The 15,908-nt window shown below is 39.2% G+C and overlaps 1 protein-coding gene across 1 annotated transcript; it reads right to left on the bottom strand.

Moving 5' to 3' along the window:
- Positions 1 to 4,818: 4,818 nt before the first annotated feature.
- Positions 4,819 to 15,375, bottom strand: LOC109006794 (7-deoxyloganetin glucosyltransferase-like). The gene is made up of 2 exons (XM_018986181.2): positions 14,734 to 15,375; positions 4,819 to 5,975 (listed from the first exon to the last, which is right to left on the bottom strand). Exons 1-2 carry the CDS (start codon positions 15,260 to 15,262, stop codon positions 5,026 to 5,028), a joined length of 1,479 nt encoding a protein of 492 aa, XP_018841726.1. The 5' UTR covers positions 15,263 to 15,375; the 3' UTR covers positions 4,819 to 5,025.
- Between the last annotated feature and the right edge of the window lie 533 nt (positions 15,376 to 15,908).

Below are 15,908 nucleotides of genomic sequence, written 5' to 3' on the forward strand. Positions count from 1 at the left end.
TAAAAATGAAAAATACAGTTATAGTTATGTATTTTGCTATTTAGTAGAGTTATTTTATAGAGAAGTATGAGGCAAATCCCTTATTGCTTCATGTGCAATAGAGACTGAGTTTGTAGTATATTTTGAGGCCATAATGTATGGTCTCTGACTGAGGAGATTTATTTTAGGATTTAGAGTTGTCGACTTATAGCCAAGCCGCTAAGAAAGTATTGCAATAATTCTTCAGAATGTTTTTCTCTGAATGATAAGTATTTAATGAAATTTTAAATACCTAAGTGTTAAGAAGAAAGTACAGAAACAAATAAGTCTATAACAATAGTGTGTTAATGATTATACTTTAAAAGACATGTTGAAAAGATGGGTCATATGCTTATATCCATGATGTGAACATGTTAAAGAGATCATTAATATACTGAGTATTTTGTTATTTGATATTGAAATATATTTATTATGGTTGTTTCTGTTTTCTTGTCTTTCCATTTTGTATGTACATTAAATGGCGTGGATGAATAATGACAAGATAATGTCTACAATAGACATGAATTGGAACCCAAGACATTACGGTATTAGCCTTAATTGTTTCAATTAAAGATCGTATTGAATTAAGTTACTAGTGTTGTGATACATGGAAGAGAATTTGAACTGATGAAATATATTTTGAGCTATGAAAGTTTTCTGGAAATGAACTTGTGCAGTATGGTTAATTTAATGTGATAAACCCATGAACGGAAAATATTATTTTATGAGCGCATGGGCCAAGTGGGAGAATGTAAGAGTTTTATTTAAACTTTGTGTCCTACACACCCATCTTACTAGAGTTTAGAATAGCTTAAAACTTATCAGTTAATAGATGTGTTATAATGGGATACAAAAACTCCTGAGAGAGAGGATTAAAACTCTATATCTCTAATTATAGTTAGACTTAAAGTCTTAGATTTCTTGATGACCATAAGTTTATAAATAGGGCTGAATGGTTCAAGGGTTCTCACCTACAACATTATAGTGCCTCTAACCATCAGGAGACACTTAGGAGGCTAAGTTGTTAGGGCAATCATTCTCTCATAGTCAGATTAAATTCTTCATCAAACAAATAGAGAAATGCACGTATTTAATTATCATTATTTTTATTATTGTGGATCATAGAAAATAAAAAATTCAATTATTAATGTTCATGGTAAAATATTTAACTGCCTGTGCATTAGATTTAACCATCCAATGTAATAGATGGAATTTGTAGCTTCAGTAAGATTGTACAACTTTTCCTTAAAATCTTACGAAACCAACTTCTGATTTAAAAAAAAAAATCTAAATTAAGTTCATCAAAACGTCTGTAGCCTGCATATTGCTAGAAGGACCTACATATATCTTCTAGTCCACTGTGATTCTAGCTGCATATATATTTATATTATTTGCATGATATATCAGTACTATTGATCAATATATAGAGCGAGTCTTGAGTGAGAGTCGAGCAAATTATCAAGTAATTAATTGACTCATCTTTTTGTAAGCTTTCCAGCTTCCTTCCTATATAAGCCCTTTATTTCATCTCACAGCTCCTTCATGCTTTTGATAGCCAAGCTACTCCTACTCTTTGAAAGGAAGAAAGATAAGCCCAGCTTGCTACATATAGGCTTGTGCATAAAGGGCCTTGGCCCAATCCGTCCAAGAGACCCGATTTTTCCAACCCAAACAAACACGGGTTCATTGGGTCAAAATTTAATACCAGGTTTTAAACAATGCAACCCTTCGAAACTGAAAAATATCTCAAGTCTCTTCTCCCCCATTGTGGAAACCCTAGTCATTGTCGTCGTTGTCCGTCGTCGTTCGCCATCACCATCCTCTGACGAAGAGCCCGTCCACTTGCCCTCAGCTTAAACCTCTCTTACTTAAACCTCACTTGCCCCCGGCTTCCGATTCCACCCCACTGACAAAGAACTTGTCAGACTCCCGACTTCAAGCTTCCAGGCCTCCGTTCCACTACTTCGTTTCAAGGTTATCTCTCTGTCTCTCGGCTCTCTCTATTTCAGTTTTTCTAAGACTAGTTTTTCTATCTCTCTTTCTTTTCAGTCACTCAAGTAGACAGAAAAGTTTGCTTTCGTTATTTCTGGCTTGGGATAACTGAATATTGTTGCCTTCTCAGAGGTACATGGGTCTTGGGCTTTTTTTTGGTTAAATTTATTTCTAGGGCTCCTATTTTAATCTTAACTGGTATTATTGTAGCAGCACGGGATGTCCATTGCTCTCATTCTTTTGGTTGCTGTTCTTGACTGGTATTTAGCTTTGATGTGCATAATTCTGATGAGTAAAAAAGAAGAAGAAGAAACCGACCCAACCCGACCCATACATGTTGAGTCAGACTGGGTTCGTGCGCTACTCTAGATGGGTTGGGTCAGGTGGGGGCCAGACCCAAAAAGTAGTGGTCGGGTTGCAGGCCTAGCTGCATAGTTAAATCCTTTTCTTCTCTTTTTATACATTAATTTTACAGTCCATCCTTAATTTTCTTTCCAATATTCTTTCATGGAAAAAGGAGGAATATTTAAATAAAGTAGAAGAGAGTGGATATTAAAATTGGAAAAATAAATATAGACTTTCCAGTTAAAATTGGTTCAACTTTAGATAGATTACATATAGATAGTTGAATGGAATGTTACAAGTTCTCTAATGCTTCCCAATTGATTATTATATAGATAAAACTATCTTCTTCTTTTTCTTTTTCTTTTTCTTTTTTGAGTTTGGAATATTATGTTATTACTTGGAGTTAAATATTATTTTATTATGGAAAGTCAACCCCCGTATAATTCAAGCAATGAGCAAGAGTGCCAATGGTCTTCTAGTCGAATGGCATTAGCCCTAACCCTTTGGCTTATAACGGCATATAATTTCACCTGGGAAATGATCTTATATTTGCATGCAGTCTAATTATACCATGCTTTGGCCTTTTTTTTTCTTTTTTTTTGGCAGAATTTTCGTATGCTAAATTAAATTATTCACTCTTTAATTGAGAAGAGCCAAGTTCAATATTTTTTATTTCACTAAAAAAAAAAAAAAAAAAAGGGCTGAAATAAAGCTCATAGGGATGATTTGGGCCTATTATGAGTATAAGCCCATATTCTGAGACCCAAGAAATACTGAAGTCGATTGAGTGAAATAAGGACCACATTGTCCACATAGATAATGGTCTAAAGTTCAACCAATAATCATTTTTTGCTAACAAGGACTCAGTGAGAGAAGTCATATTTGTAGTGATGATAGAGCGTGCAACTATCGTGTACTTCTTTTGATAAATAGTGAGTAAATAAGATTCATATAAAAAAATTAATTTTTTTTTAATAGCGAATATCACTCTTTTCAAAATAGTATGTGAGTTTATAAAAATATATTGTTATGACTTTTATTGGTATGATTTTATTTTAGTGGCACTGGAAAATATATTTATTTGACCAAAAAATAGTATTATATATTGGAAAACTAGGAATACTAGTTAAAAAATATGTTTTATTTGATTAAAAAATAAAATGACCAAAAAATCTGTAAAAATATAAAGAAAATATTTAGATAAAAAATTTAAAATAAATAGTTTTTTTATTATATAGAATTTAGATAGATAACCCAATGCAGAATGGAATTAGACATTGAGTAAGATAGACAAAAGGCAAAGAAGTGATATAAGACAAACTTTAGTTAATTAGATAACCAAGCTTATGCTAGTATTCTAAGAACACTAGCCATAAAAGGATGCCCACTTTGAATAGGTAAAGGATAGATAAAAAGATAGAAATACTGAGAAACTATTATTGAGCTAACTCCTAGTTTTAGTAGTGAAGTATTTTCAGGTATTCTGAGAATATCTTCCTTACTACTATTCATTATTTTATTATTATTTTTTATCTACTTTTTATTACTAGTCTCTACTATATAATATTTTATTATTATTTTTTTATTACTATTCATAGAATATCTAAAAATACCTCACTACTCAAACGCAATTAAATTGAAGAGTAGTGCTAGTTTAACCAACATCCTCCTTTCGTTGGTTAACACCAAACAAAGTGCATTTGATTAACTGAAAAAAATTAAAGAAAACAAATGTCAGAAAAGTAAGGTGGAAGTTCAGGAGAAGAAAGGCAGATCAAGTCACAAACTTCTTAGGCCCATTCTAGAACCCATTTTCCAACCAATTAAATTATGGGGCAAAACAAGAAAAAAGCATTACATGACAAATTAAGCATAAATCTCAACCTTGCTCACATGACAAGATCTAAATTTTTCTCAATTTATCTATACAAGAATCTCTCCACATTTTTGTTTTTTTTTTTAAATTTCCATTCTGAATGATCTCCCACAAATCTAGTACTAATATTTCGAGTACATGCTCATTTGAGTGAGTGTGTTTTGGATTTCCAATGATATAGTTTGGTCACTTTGGTGCCTCGAGCTGTGACCCTGATCGAAGAAGATTGTGAGGAAGAACTTTGAGAAACATTTCTACTTTTCATATCTCAATAATGCTAAATATAATTATGGGTTGTGTAAGTGCTGTACATTCATTTTAAAAAAGAGTAAACTCTACTATTAAAAAATTAATTTTTTATGCAGATCTCATATGTCCTCACTTTTTTCAAAAATGTTTGTGACACTTGCGTACTTTATGATTGCAAATATCATTTTACTTTTTAAAAAATCTTTAGTCTTCCAAGAGGGGAAAGAACATGGATTTATATTTATTCTTCCATTCAAAGTCTAATAAGTTTTGTATTTGTTTTCATTTAGCAGAAAAATGGGATTTACAGGGTTTGAAGAAATAATAATACAGCAAAATACATGAAAGAAAAATGCATACTTGTGCCATTCATTAAGATATATACTGCTATCAAGATGGTATAACAATTCATCATTACCTTGCTATCTGAATTTCGATACATGCTTAAATCCCATACATATATTTAACATTGCGGATTAAGTATTCCTTGGCATTCGGTGCTTTTCAACGTCCAGCTTTATATTCAAGCCCCATGCAATGAAAACCTACGGATTCAACTGCAGCAACACCTCCTTGACCACTTTGTCCAGATTCAAGTTTGATGAGCCTTCTGAACCAACTGCTTCCTCAGCCATTTTCTTCCACTCCATGGCATGTTTCCTCATCTCCTTACCCTTCTCTTCATCCATTAACTCTCTCACAAGCCTCTCCACTTCATCTCTTTTTACATTACGATCAATCTCCATGCCAATGCCCCATTCAACACAAGCAAACCTGCAATTTGTCTGCTGGTCAGCAAAGAATGGCCAACATAGCACTGGCACTCCTGCGCAGATGCTTTCAAGCATCGAGTTCCATCCGCTATGGGTTAAGAATCCCCCGATTGATGGGTGGCTTAGCACATGCTCTTGTGGGCACCAACTTAATAGAATACCTCTGTCTTTTGTTTCAATTACAAACTCATGATCCGGTACAATCAGTGAAGCATCCTTCACCATGTCAGGCCTAATTACCCACAGGAAGGCTTTCTTGCTATTAGCAAGTCCCCAAGCAAACTCGACCATTTGTGGCGGGGTTAGGTCTGCAACACTGCCAAAATTTACGTAAATAACTGAGTTGGGTTCCTTGGAGTTGAGCCATTCAAGACAGTCAGCAGCTTCATATTTCCAAAGATTGGAACCAATATTGGATACTAAATCCTTTTGTGGAATCTGATTGAGAAGCCAATGAAGAGGGCCGATGGAGTAAATGGGAGGAAACATGGAGGAAAGGGTGTCCAATGCTTCACGCTCCAGTGCATCAAAAGTGTTCACAACTATGGCGGAAGCTTTCGAAGCTTTCTCTATCATCTCCAAAATAAAGTTCAGCATGATATCGTTTGGATCCAACGTGAATAGAAAGCTGGGGAGATCCTTGAGGCGGATTTTTTTCAACCCGGGAATCCAGTCAATAGTAGTCTCCATGTACCCATTTGGAAGACAGCCCTCTCGCTCGTCTACATTTGTCATTCAAAAAATTAAGTTTAAATGTTGTTTCATTAATTTAAGACTTATTACGTGTAATATTTAGATAAACTCTTGATCGGATTTATACAAAGGTGATGACTTTATTTTTCACCTCCCATTTAATTGAGAATTCATGGCAACATCAAATAAAAAGTTATATATAATTTTAAATGAGTTGTAATATTTCACATTGAAAATATAAGGGCGATAAATAAAATCTCATATATATGGTCTCGGATAGAAAAAACTCTTTGTGGCTTAATGATTCCAATGAGTTCCAACTTCGATAACATTGATTATTAGTTTTGTTGGAATATAGTAGTTTGGGTCTTTTTCTAGTTCTTACAAATGATCATATGGTCAATCCTCCCTTTGAAGTGAAAGACTTGATCAACAAAAAAATATCAAAATAAATATTAGAAAGTGATAAACTAGATCCCACCTTACCCAACGAAAAAATAATTAATGGTTATTTGAGAAGTTAGTATATATCTAGATTTTCACCTTTCAAAATTCGAGACTTCAATTTTCAACTTTGGTAAAATTGATATCTGAATTTCAAAAAACTCACAATTCAACACCTTTATTAATTAATTTACCACTAGAAAAACTACAGTGTGATTGAAACGTGACATTCGTATACCACGCATCAATCTATGATTGGCTGACGTGGATATTAATGCCACATACGTATCGACTAACTAGGTATCAATTTTATAAAAATTGAAAATTTAAGTCTTGAATTGCAAAAACTTAATTACTAATTTTGCAATTAAGTATATTATTTATAATGATTTTAAATAGTTCGATTGTAAGCTTGTAGCTTTCACTAGTCTATTTAATATAGCTATAGAGTACTAGTATCAGCTTGGCTATCCCATTTGTAAGGGGTTTTTTTTCCCCCTTTACTGTGCCTGAGAGGAGCAACTAAGAGAATAAGAAAAGAAAACCCAGCCCAGAACAAATAGGCCCCTCAACCCAGCCTGCAAGTTGCCTCCCCTAGACGCAATCCCATGTGGGAGCATACTGCAGGGGGATGAGACTCGCCGACCTGGAGATCTCTCGAACAACGTCCAACCTTTGAGTACTTGTCCACATGAACAGGCTGGAAATAAAGGGGACCCTCGATCCTTTGACAAAGTGACATCAACGGAACACCGAGGACACCAGCTGAGTAAGGCAAATCGGTAAACCATGCTACATTAATGACACCAATACTCGAGCTACACGCCACATTAATGACGTCGTCGTAGAGATATACCACATTAAAGGACTCTGACAAAAGACCAAATCAGTAAAAGGACATGGACTCCACGGGGGCAAGCACGATCTGTGCCCCTCCAAACTCCCGGTATAAATAGCAATTTTCAAGTATGAGAACTCTCTTTGATCTCCAGACTCTCTCATTATTTACAAACTTTCAAAATACTTTACTGACTTTGACATCAAAGACTCCCCAGCCCCATGGCCACCCTCTCTCAGCTGCTTTCTTCTTTATTTTCGTAAGCCTAATTTTGAAGACCTGAGTTGCTGGAACCTGGTCCAAAGGCGTACGAAACACAGTGTTAATAATGGTACCGTTTGTGGGATCTTTGTAGATCTTGCGTGTACTTTATATGCCTGCGACAACCCGTTCCGGACAACTCAAAAGGGACACAGAGGAAGTTGTCATGGATGCAAGACTAAAAGCTATGGAGGACTGGATAACAAAGTTGACTGATGAGGTGCAAAAACTTCGCAAGGAGAATGAGGAGCTCAGAAAACCTCAACAAGGGCAAAACGAAGAGGCGGAGCCTAGTAATAGCGAGCACATGGAGTCCCGAAACACAGGAGTTAGAGCGAACATGGAGGAGAAGAGGAAAAATATGCAAGATGAGCTCTGCAATCTTAAAGGGAAATATGAAGAGATTACAAGGAAAGTGGACACATCATCATCGGTGGACCAGCTTCTCACAAGCACTGGTCTACCCTACACAGGAGAAGTGATGGTTGTGTCCTCACCACCAAAGTTCAATGTCCCCACCATGGAGATGTACAATAGAGGGAAGGACACCCTTGCGCACTTGGAAACCTTTAGGGTTCACATGACGTTACATGGCTTCCCGAGAGAGGTGGCATGTAGGGCATTCTCGCTGACCCTAAAAGGGCCAGCACAAGTATGGTTTGGGTCTCTGGCGCCTGACTCCGTATACAGTTTTGGTGAGCTGGCTCGACTATTTTTGACCCAGTTCATGTCAAGCTGAAGAAGGTGATGCTTAACAACGTACCTTTTCACCATTAAGCAAGGAGATGAGGAAAGTCTAAAGGCATACCTGTCTTAGTTCAACAAGGAGCGCATGACCACCGATGACCAGGACAAAAAGATAACCCTGGCGGCGCTTCTGAGGGGTCTAGCCCCGATCCCAGTTCATGGCCGAGTTGGAAAGAATGACTCTTGTAACGCTACGGGAGTTTATGACCATGCTGACAATTTCATTTATGCCGAAGACATTCTTCGGGCCTTAACGGAGCCAAGGAAGAAAGAGTTGGAGCTAGCGGAGAGGAAGATAAAGGCCCTAACCAAGGCTTAGGCCCACGGGAAGCCGGAAAATAATTCTCACGATAAGAAAAGGGAGGAAGCCCCGATGAGGGGATCGAGACCTTGCTTCGACTGACCACCATCCACGAGGCTAACACCTCTGCTGCCCACGAAGATGATGACTGAGGCATTTTGCGCCGCTACTGCACTTACCACAGGTCCACCTCGCATAATATCGAAGACTACTTCTCCCAACAAGGAAGGAGGGAGCACGCGGAACGGACAAGGCAACGTTACTCGCTTGCCCGAAGGCTAGAGCAGGAAAGGAGAGGAAGGTCGAGGGAGAGGAGCATGGACCAAGTCGACCGACGTAAAGGGAAGAAAGCCTTCTGCAATGACCACCAACACGGGGGCTGCAACAAGACTGCGCTTGCTCACCACAGCGGGGAGGGCCCCATTCAAGGAAATCCAGACCATAGCGGGAGGATTCGTAGGTGGGGGCTACCTCCTCGAGCAGAAAGGCACACACTAGGCAGGCTCAATACCACGAGGTATACTCGACAGAGTACCACCCTGCCAAACACCAAAGCAGCGAACCGACCCTGATCATCTCCTTTGGGGAGGTTGACGAAGAAGGGATCCTGTATCCCCACGATGATGCACTGATGGTGACCATGTTGGTCGCCACCTTCACCACCCGGAGAATCCTCATCGACAACGGGAGCTCCGCGTACATCCTGTTTGGAAAACCTTCACCAGGATGGGAATAAATGATGTCTGGCTGCATCTAACCCCATGCCACTGAAGGGCTTCTCTGGGGATATGATTCATCCTATAGGAATCATCACACTGTAGGTCCTCGTAGGCAGCGCCCCCTGCACTGCCTCAATCATGGTCGACTTCCTGGTGGTGAAGACCCCATAATCCTACAACACCATCATCGGAAGGCCCACCCTCAACAACTTGCGGGCGGTCACGTCAACCTACCACCTCAAGATGAAATTCCCAACTTCCCATGGAGCGGGAGAAATTCGAGGCAAACAGGTCCTAGCGAGGGAATGCTACGTCTACAAACTGAAGTAGAAAGATGGTAGGATCAAACCGAACGACACCTCCAGAAGAGAGTAGAGCATGCACCGCTTAAGGAGCCCTGGTAGGCCTTAGTCTAAGACTCACCTTACCGGGCTCGATGGGGAGCGGGAGGGCGCATGGTCCCAGAGGCAAAGGCAAAGCAGGCGAAAACTCCCCTGCTGAAGGCTTCATCTCCCCTTATTTTGTAAATTTGCTATTAGAATACTGTAAATTCTTGTTGTTTAATGAAATGCATGATTTTTCAAGACAGTGCACCATACCTACTTCGAACATTTGCATCATCGATAAAATGCCGATAAGACAATCTCTAACTAACATAATCTACAACAATAAAATCATCATCAATACAATGTCGACCTTCCCTCTAATGCCAACGGGCAGGAGCGGGTCCAGTTTCAAACTGTCCGAATAGCGTACTTCCCATAGGATAAAGAGGAGAGCTACGTCGAAGGTTGCTCTACCCTTCCCGCGACAGAGTGAAGGCCAGCCCTAGGCTGCCCGAAGATAAAGACTTACATTCATTGTGAGCGTCAAAAGGCGAGAGCGGGTACAGTCTCAATCTACCTGAACATTGTACCTCCCGTAGGATCAAGGGGAGAGTTAGGCCGAATGCAGCTCTACCCCTCCTGCGATGAAGAGTGAGTCCTGCCCCCCCGGTGGCCCGAACAACTTACTCCTACCTCCGCTGCAATGAAGAGTGGGCTTAATGTCAGCCTGACCCAACACTTACCTTCTTTGCTATATCAATGGACGGGAATGGGTTCAGTCTAAAACTGTCCGAACAACGTACCTCCCACAAGACCAAAGGGGAGAATTAGGCCGAAGGCCGTTCTACCCCTCCCGTGATGGAGAGCGAGTCCTACCCCAGCGGCCCTAACTTAGCTCGACTCTTATCGTAGCAAAGAACGGACCAGCTATATTGCTATCCGAACTTACCTCCCTCGCGGGGTACCACAAGGATGAGTGTAATGCCTAAGGCTGCCTTAATCCCTCCCGCATCGAAGTGTGTGTCTAGTTGCAAACTGCCCTAAAACTTACCTACCTTCTGGATTTAAAGGGGTGAGTCATGTTAAAGACTGGTCTATCCCTCCCGTGGAAGAGTGCAAGTCCAGCCCCCTTGGCGGCCTGAAGACTTACTTCAACATCCGCTACAAACGAAAAGTGGGTTCAGCACCAGCCTGACCCAAATCTTAAATTTTTTTGCGATGTCAACGAGCAGGAACGGGCTCAGTCTCAAACTGCCCGAACAAATTAGCTCTCTGCAGGATAGAAGGGGTGAGCTGAGCCAGAGGCCGCTCGAACCCTCCCGTGGAGGATAGCGAGTCCAGCCTTTTGGTTGCCCGAATACTTACCCTGACTCCCATCATAGCGAAAGAGCGGACTGACCCCACGACCGTCCGAAGAAGTTACCTCCTCAAGGAATCAAAATGGAGGGTTTGACTTAAGGCATCCGAACTCTCCTTGATGGAGTGCGGGCCTAGTCTTTCGACTACCCGACATGAACAAAGTCTCCAACGATGAAATATCGAAGCAATGGGTGTGCCACCTTGAAGGTCGAATAGCCTAGCTGAATGGCAAACTTCGCAATGTCAATGAGCTGGAGCAGGTTTAGTCTTAAACTACCTCAACAAATTACCTCTCGCGGGGTAGCAGGTGAGAGTTGCGCCAGGGGCCACTCTGACCCTCGCGCGGAGGAGAATGAGCCCGGCTTTTCGGCCGACCGAATACTTACCCCAACTCTCATCGCAATAAAGAAAGAATCAGCTCCACTACTGACCAAAGAAATTACCTTCTCGGGTGTAAAAGGGGCAGGTTGGCCTGAAGCATCATGACCTCTCCCCGATGGAGTGCACCAAGGAACATAGACATCAACAACCTGGTAAAAAATGTCAAGCAAATCGAAACATAGATCAGAGTGCCTAGGTTTGCAAAGTCTAACTCCTACTAAATTAAGGATAAAGTTATGATAGCTTGCTTATTTTTCAGCCAAGAATTATATACGCAATGTCAACGAGCGGGAACGGGTCTAGTCCCAAACTACCTGAACAACCTGCCTCCTGTGGAAACAAAAGGATCGGGTTAAGTTAGAGGTTGCCTTGTCCCCCCAACGACGAAGAACGGGTCCGGCCTCCCGGTTACCCAAATACTTACCCCGGCCATTACAGTAAAGTGCAGCCCGAATTATTTAAATTCAACTCCACGGCCACGGTGCTACCCGGAGGGGCATAGATGCAGGTTAGCAGAATGCTTCCCGACCTCTCCCCCCGAGGAGGCAACCGAAGTCTTCCTGACATAGCTTAACTCTTAAGGGCGATTTCCATCCCCTCCAAGCCGATGGTAGTGGACTAGGGCCAACATACGCTGATGACACTTCTTTTTTTTTAGTTGCATATGAAAATAAAGCACAACAGCACAAAATGGAAAAACCAAAGGAGAAGGGCGAGGGAAAGACAACCTCAAGCCACATGTAAACATGGTGGGAAAAAGAGCAACTCTAGAAGAGTGACCCTAGGTGTCGACTGCACGCTCTTGTGGACCAGGGACCTCGAAGAACACTATTTTCGAGACCTAGTAGGTAAGGGCCAGAGATACCAGCGTCCCAATTTGGACGCTTGAACGTGCTACCCAAGAAGGATGGTCCGGCATCGCTAACTTCTAGTGCGTCTGCCCCGCCAGGAGCCGTGTGTTGGGCGGTCTTCTCAGGGGCCATTGACGAAAAGGAAGAAAGTAACAGAGAAAGAAGAAATGAGTCTAAGGGAGAAGGATGGGAAGTTAGAAGAAAAGAAGGGCGAGAAGATTACGATTTGGATATAGAAGACAAGACAATGGCCCAATCACGCTTATAAAAGAAAAAGACAACGGTTAATCTCCACACCCCGTTGCAGAAGGAAGGGGTACGAGATGCTTGAAATCTCAAGAAATACACACCACAAAGCGACGTGAAGGAGAAGAGCCGCCTGATGCCCTCAATTCTGATACAATTGAAAGGACGTCATCAAGTATAAGCATAGTTATTGGAAGACGTACCAAAAAAGGCAGAAAGAGAAACGTTACTAAGGTTGCCAAGTGACAAGGAAACACCTCATACTTCGAAGCCAAACACACGTCATTAGGGCGACCTCGACCTCAACATCATGACAAGTTTAAGATTAAAAAGAATTCCCACCATATGAGTCCGATGAGAATTGGCGGGATAACTATAAGAGATTTTTTCTCCCTTTTACTGGGCCTAGGAGGAGTAACTAAGAGAATAAGAAAATAAGACCCAGCCCAGAACAAATAGGCCCCTCAGCTCGGCTTGTAGGTGGACTCCCCTGGACACAACCCTCATGTGGGAGCATACTACAGGGGGTGGGACTTGTCATCCTGGAGATCCCTCGAACAACGTCCAGCCCTTGAGTACCTGTCCACGTGAACGGATAGAAAATAAGGGGGACCCTCGATCCTCTGACAAAGTGATATCGATGGACCACCAAGCACACCAGTAGAGTAAGGAAAATCGGGAAACAACGGAGCATTAATGACACCACTGCCCGAGTTACACGCCATATTAATGACTTCATCGCAGAAGTACGCCTCATTAAAAGACTCTGACAAAATGAACAGTAAAAAAGACATGGACTTCACGGGGCAGGCACGATCTGTGTAATTTTCAAGTACAAGAACTCTCTTTAGTCTCTAGACTCTCATTATTTACAAACTTTCAAAATATTCTACTGATTTTGGCATCGGAGATTCCCCAACCCCAAGGCTGCCCTCTCTCAACTGCTTTCTTCTTTGTTTTCACAAGCCCAACTTTAAAGATCTGAATTGTTGAAATATGACCCATACAAAAGCGTACGAAACATGGCGTTAACACCACTGGCCAAAGTTTGCCTAATATCACGCTTTTTCTTTTTGCCTATTCCGGCCACTTAAAATCTAATCTCGTATTGGGTTGTCCATGATATATACTCTCTATATATAATAATAAAATATTATTTATATTCAACTTTTTTTTATCTAATTTCTTTTCATTATATTTTGTAAAATCTTTTTATCATATTTATTTTTTGATTAAATAAAATATTTATTTATTTTAATTAAAAACAGAAGACGAAGATGAGTACCGGATCGTTGAGAAAACTTGAGAAGAATGGTTGATGATCAGACGGAAAATGTGATGGTTACACTGACTTTGCTTATGTTAGATCGACAGAAATGGGAAGAAGCATGGGAAAGACTGACTTCCTTCTTGAGGAAAAGGACAGAAAAAGACGTGGAAAGATAAAAGAAACCGAAGGAAAAGAAAAAAAGCATTAGTAACCTTAAAAGATTAGGATGACTACTTTGCTACAGTACATAACAAAGATGTTGACCAATTTTAAGTTTTAGATTAAAGCTTTGATGGCCACATAATGCCTAATCTGTTGCAGGTCAATTTTAAAAGAAAAATTTTAGTTATCATTTATACATTACATATAATTTTTTATTTTATTTTTATCAAATATATAATATATAAATGATTAATAAAATAATTTAATTAATTTTAAAAAAATAAAATAAAAAAATTGAAAAAAATTAAGTATAATATACATAGATGATAAATAGAAAAACTCATGACATTATTTTTATAAGTTATTTTACAAAAATATGTCTAATTTAAAATATAATTATATAAAATGTTGTGAAATAGTGCTGTGTAAATATTTTTTATCCAATATTAATTGTATATATAATATATATATTTATAAAAAAATTATTTATTTACGATCAATTATTTTTAACAAAATAATTATTTATATAATTATATTTTAAATTAGAGATACTTTTATAAAATAATTTATAAAAATAATGTCATAAATTTTTCTATTTATCATTTACGTACATTATTCTTAATTATAAATAATCGTTTAATTATAATAAATTGAAGACAAAAATATATTTTCCTTATAGTATATATTACAAATCCGGTGCCTCCCAAACAGTTTCCCACTTGGGAAAATTGATCCACATTCTAACCCTCGTAAGGAAGACATCTAATGATCATAAGAATATGATTGTCCACTTTATTGAATAATCAAGGTATATTTATCTGGATCAGATCTTTGATGGAGGGAAGATTGAGAAAATTGTAACCTTAGGAAGGAAAATCGTACCTTTGAGCATTGCTGTAAGATCACCCCTTTGGACAAGATGGGGGCTATGTGCATATCCTAAAAAGCCACATGCACTCGCAGTCCACAACAGAAGGACAGGGATTCCAAGTTCTTCAGCAGCGTCAATGGCGAAAAACATGCCTAAATCAGTAACTATGCAGCTCACTGGAGGAACAACATTCGAGGAGACATGAGTATCATTAAGTTTCGCAAGTAGACTACGAAATGAAACCAAGCAAGTCTTTCTGATAGAGTCACTCAGTGATGGGATGTCTTGGGTTGCGTCGTCGGCATCGGAAGGAGGCAAACCGTCGGGGATGGTTTCAAAGCGAAAGTCCGGCAAGCCGTCCAAGGAATCAGGACCTCTAGACTTGAGCAAGCGTCTGTGATTGAACTCAGTGTTGACAAAGGTTACGTGGAAGCCTTTGTGGTGGAGGAGTTTTGCTAGTTTCAGCATCGGATTAACATGGCCTTGAGCTGGGTATGGGATGCAAACAGCATGAGCCCTGATCTCCTCCACAGAACTCATCTCTCTCTATCTCTATCTCTCACGTACACACAATTTGGAAAAACAGACTATACAGACATCAGCACGGGCTCCAATATTGTTTTGTGCAGCGACAAGACCTGCAACTCACTCTGCAAGGGCTCTTAACCCAAACTCGTAACTTTCTCCTATAGCATGGGGTCCAATGTTTTATACAGTACTGATTTGTTTTCACTCACATTGTGGTTGAGTTTGATTATCAAATTCATCTCAATTTATTTTAACTTATTATTATAATTTTTTTAAATTTTAATATAAAATATAATAAATAATTCAATTTTTTTAAATTTTAAAATAATAATAATATTAAAATATAATATTCTAATAATATTTTATCATCTCAACTCACTTCAACATTCAAATACAAGAACGCCCGGTACGGAATCAGTATATATCACAGTATATATATATATATATATATGAATTCCAATCTGTCAACTACATATATTTCACTATTTTTTTTCTAAAAAAAATTTAGCATCACATGTCCAATAATAATTCCTCATCAATTTTATAAATTTCACTATTTTAACTCGACTACTTCAAATAATAGGAAGAGACGTTAGGAAATAGAAGTGATTTGAATCTACTCTAGCTATTGGCGTCTAAACTACCCACCTACTGACGG

This window comes from Juglans regia, chromosome 4 (assembly GCF_001411555.2).
Source record: "Juglans regia cultivar Chandler chromosome 4, Walnut 2.0, whole genome shotgun sequence".
Lineage (NCBI taxonomy): Eukaryota > Viridiplantae > Streptophyta > Magnoliopsida > Fagales > Juglandaceae > Juglans > Juglans regia.

What these genes read in the sequence shown, in the direction of transcription:
- LOC109006794 (XM_018986181.2), bottom strand. Translation starts at nt 15,262, where the DNA reads ATGAGTTCTGTGGAGGAGATCAGGGCTCATGCTGTTTGCATCCCATAC. An exon ending in TCTTACAGCAATGCTCAAAG is followed by an intron (nt 5,976 to 14,733) that starts GTACGATTTTCC and finishes TGACAAATGTAG; the next exon opens with ACGAGCGAGAGGGCTGTCTT.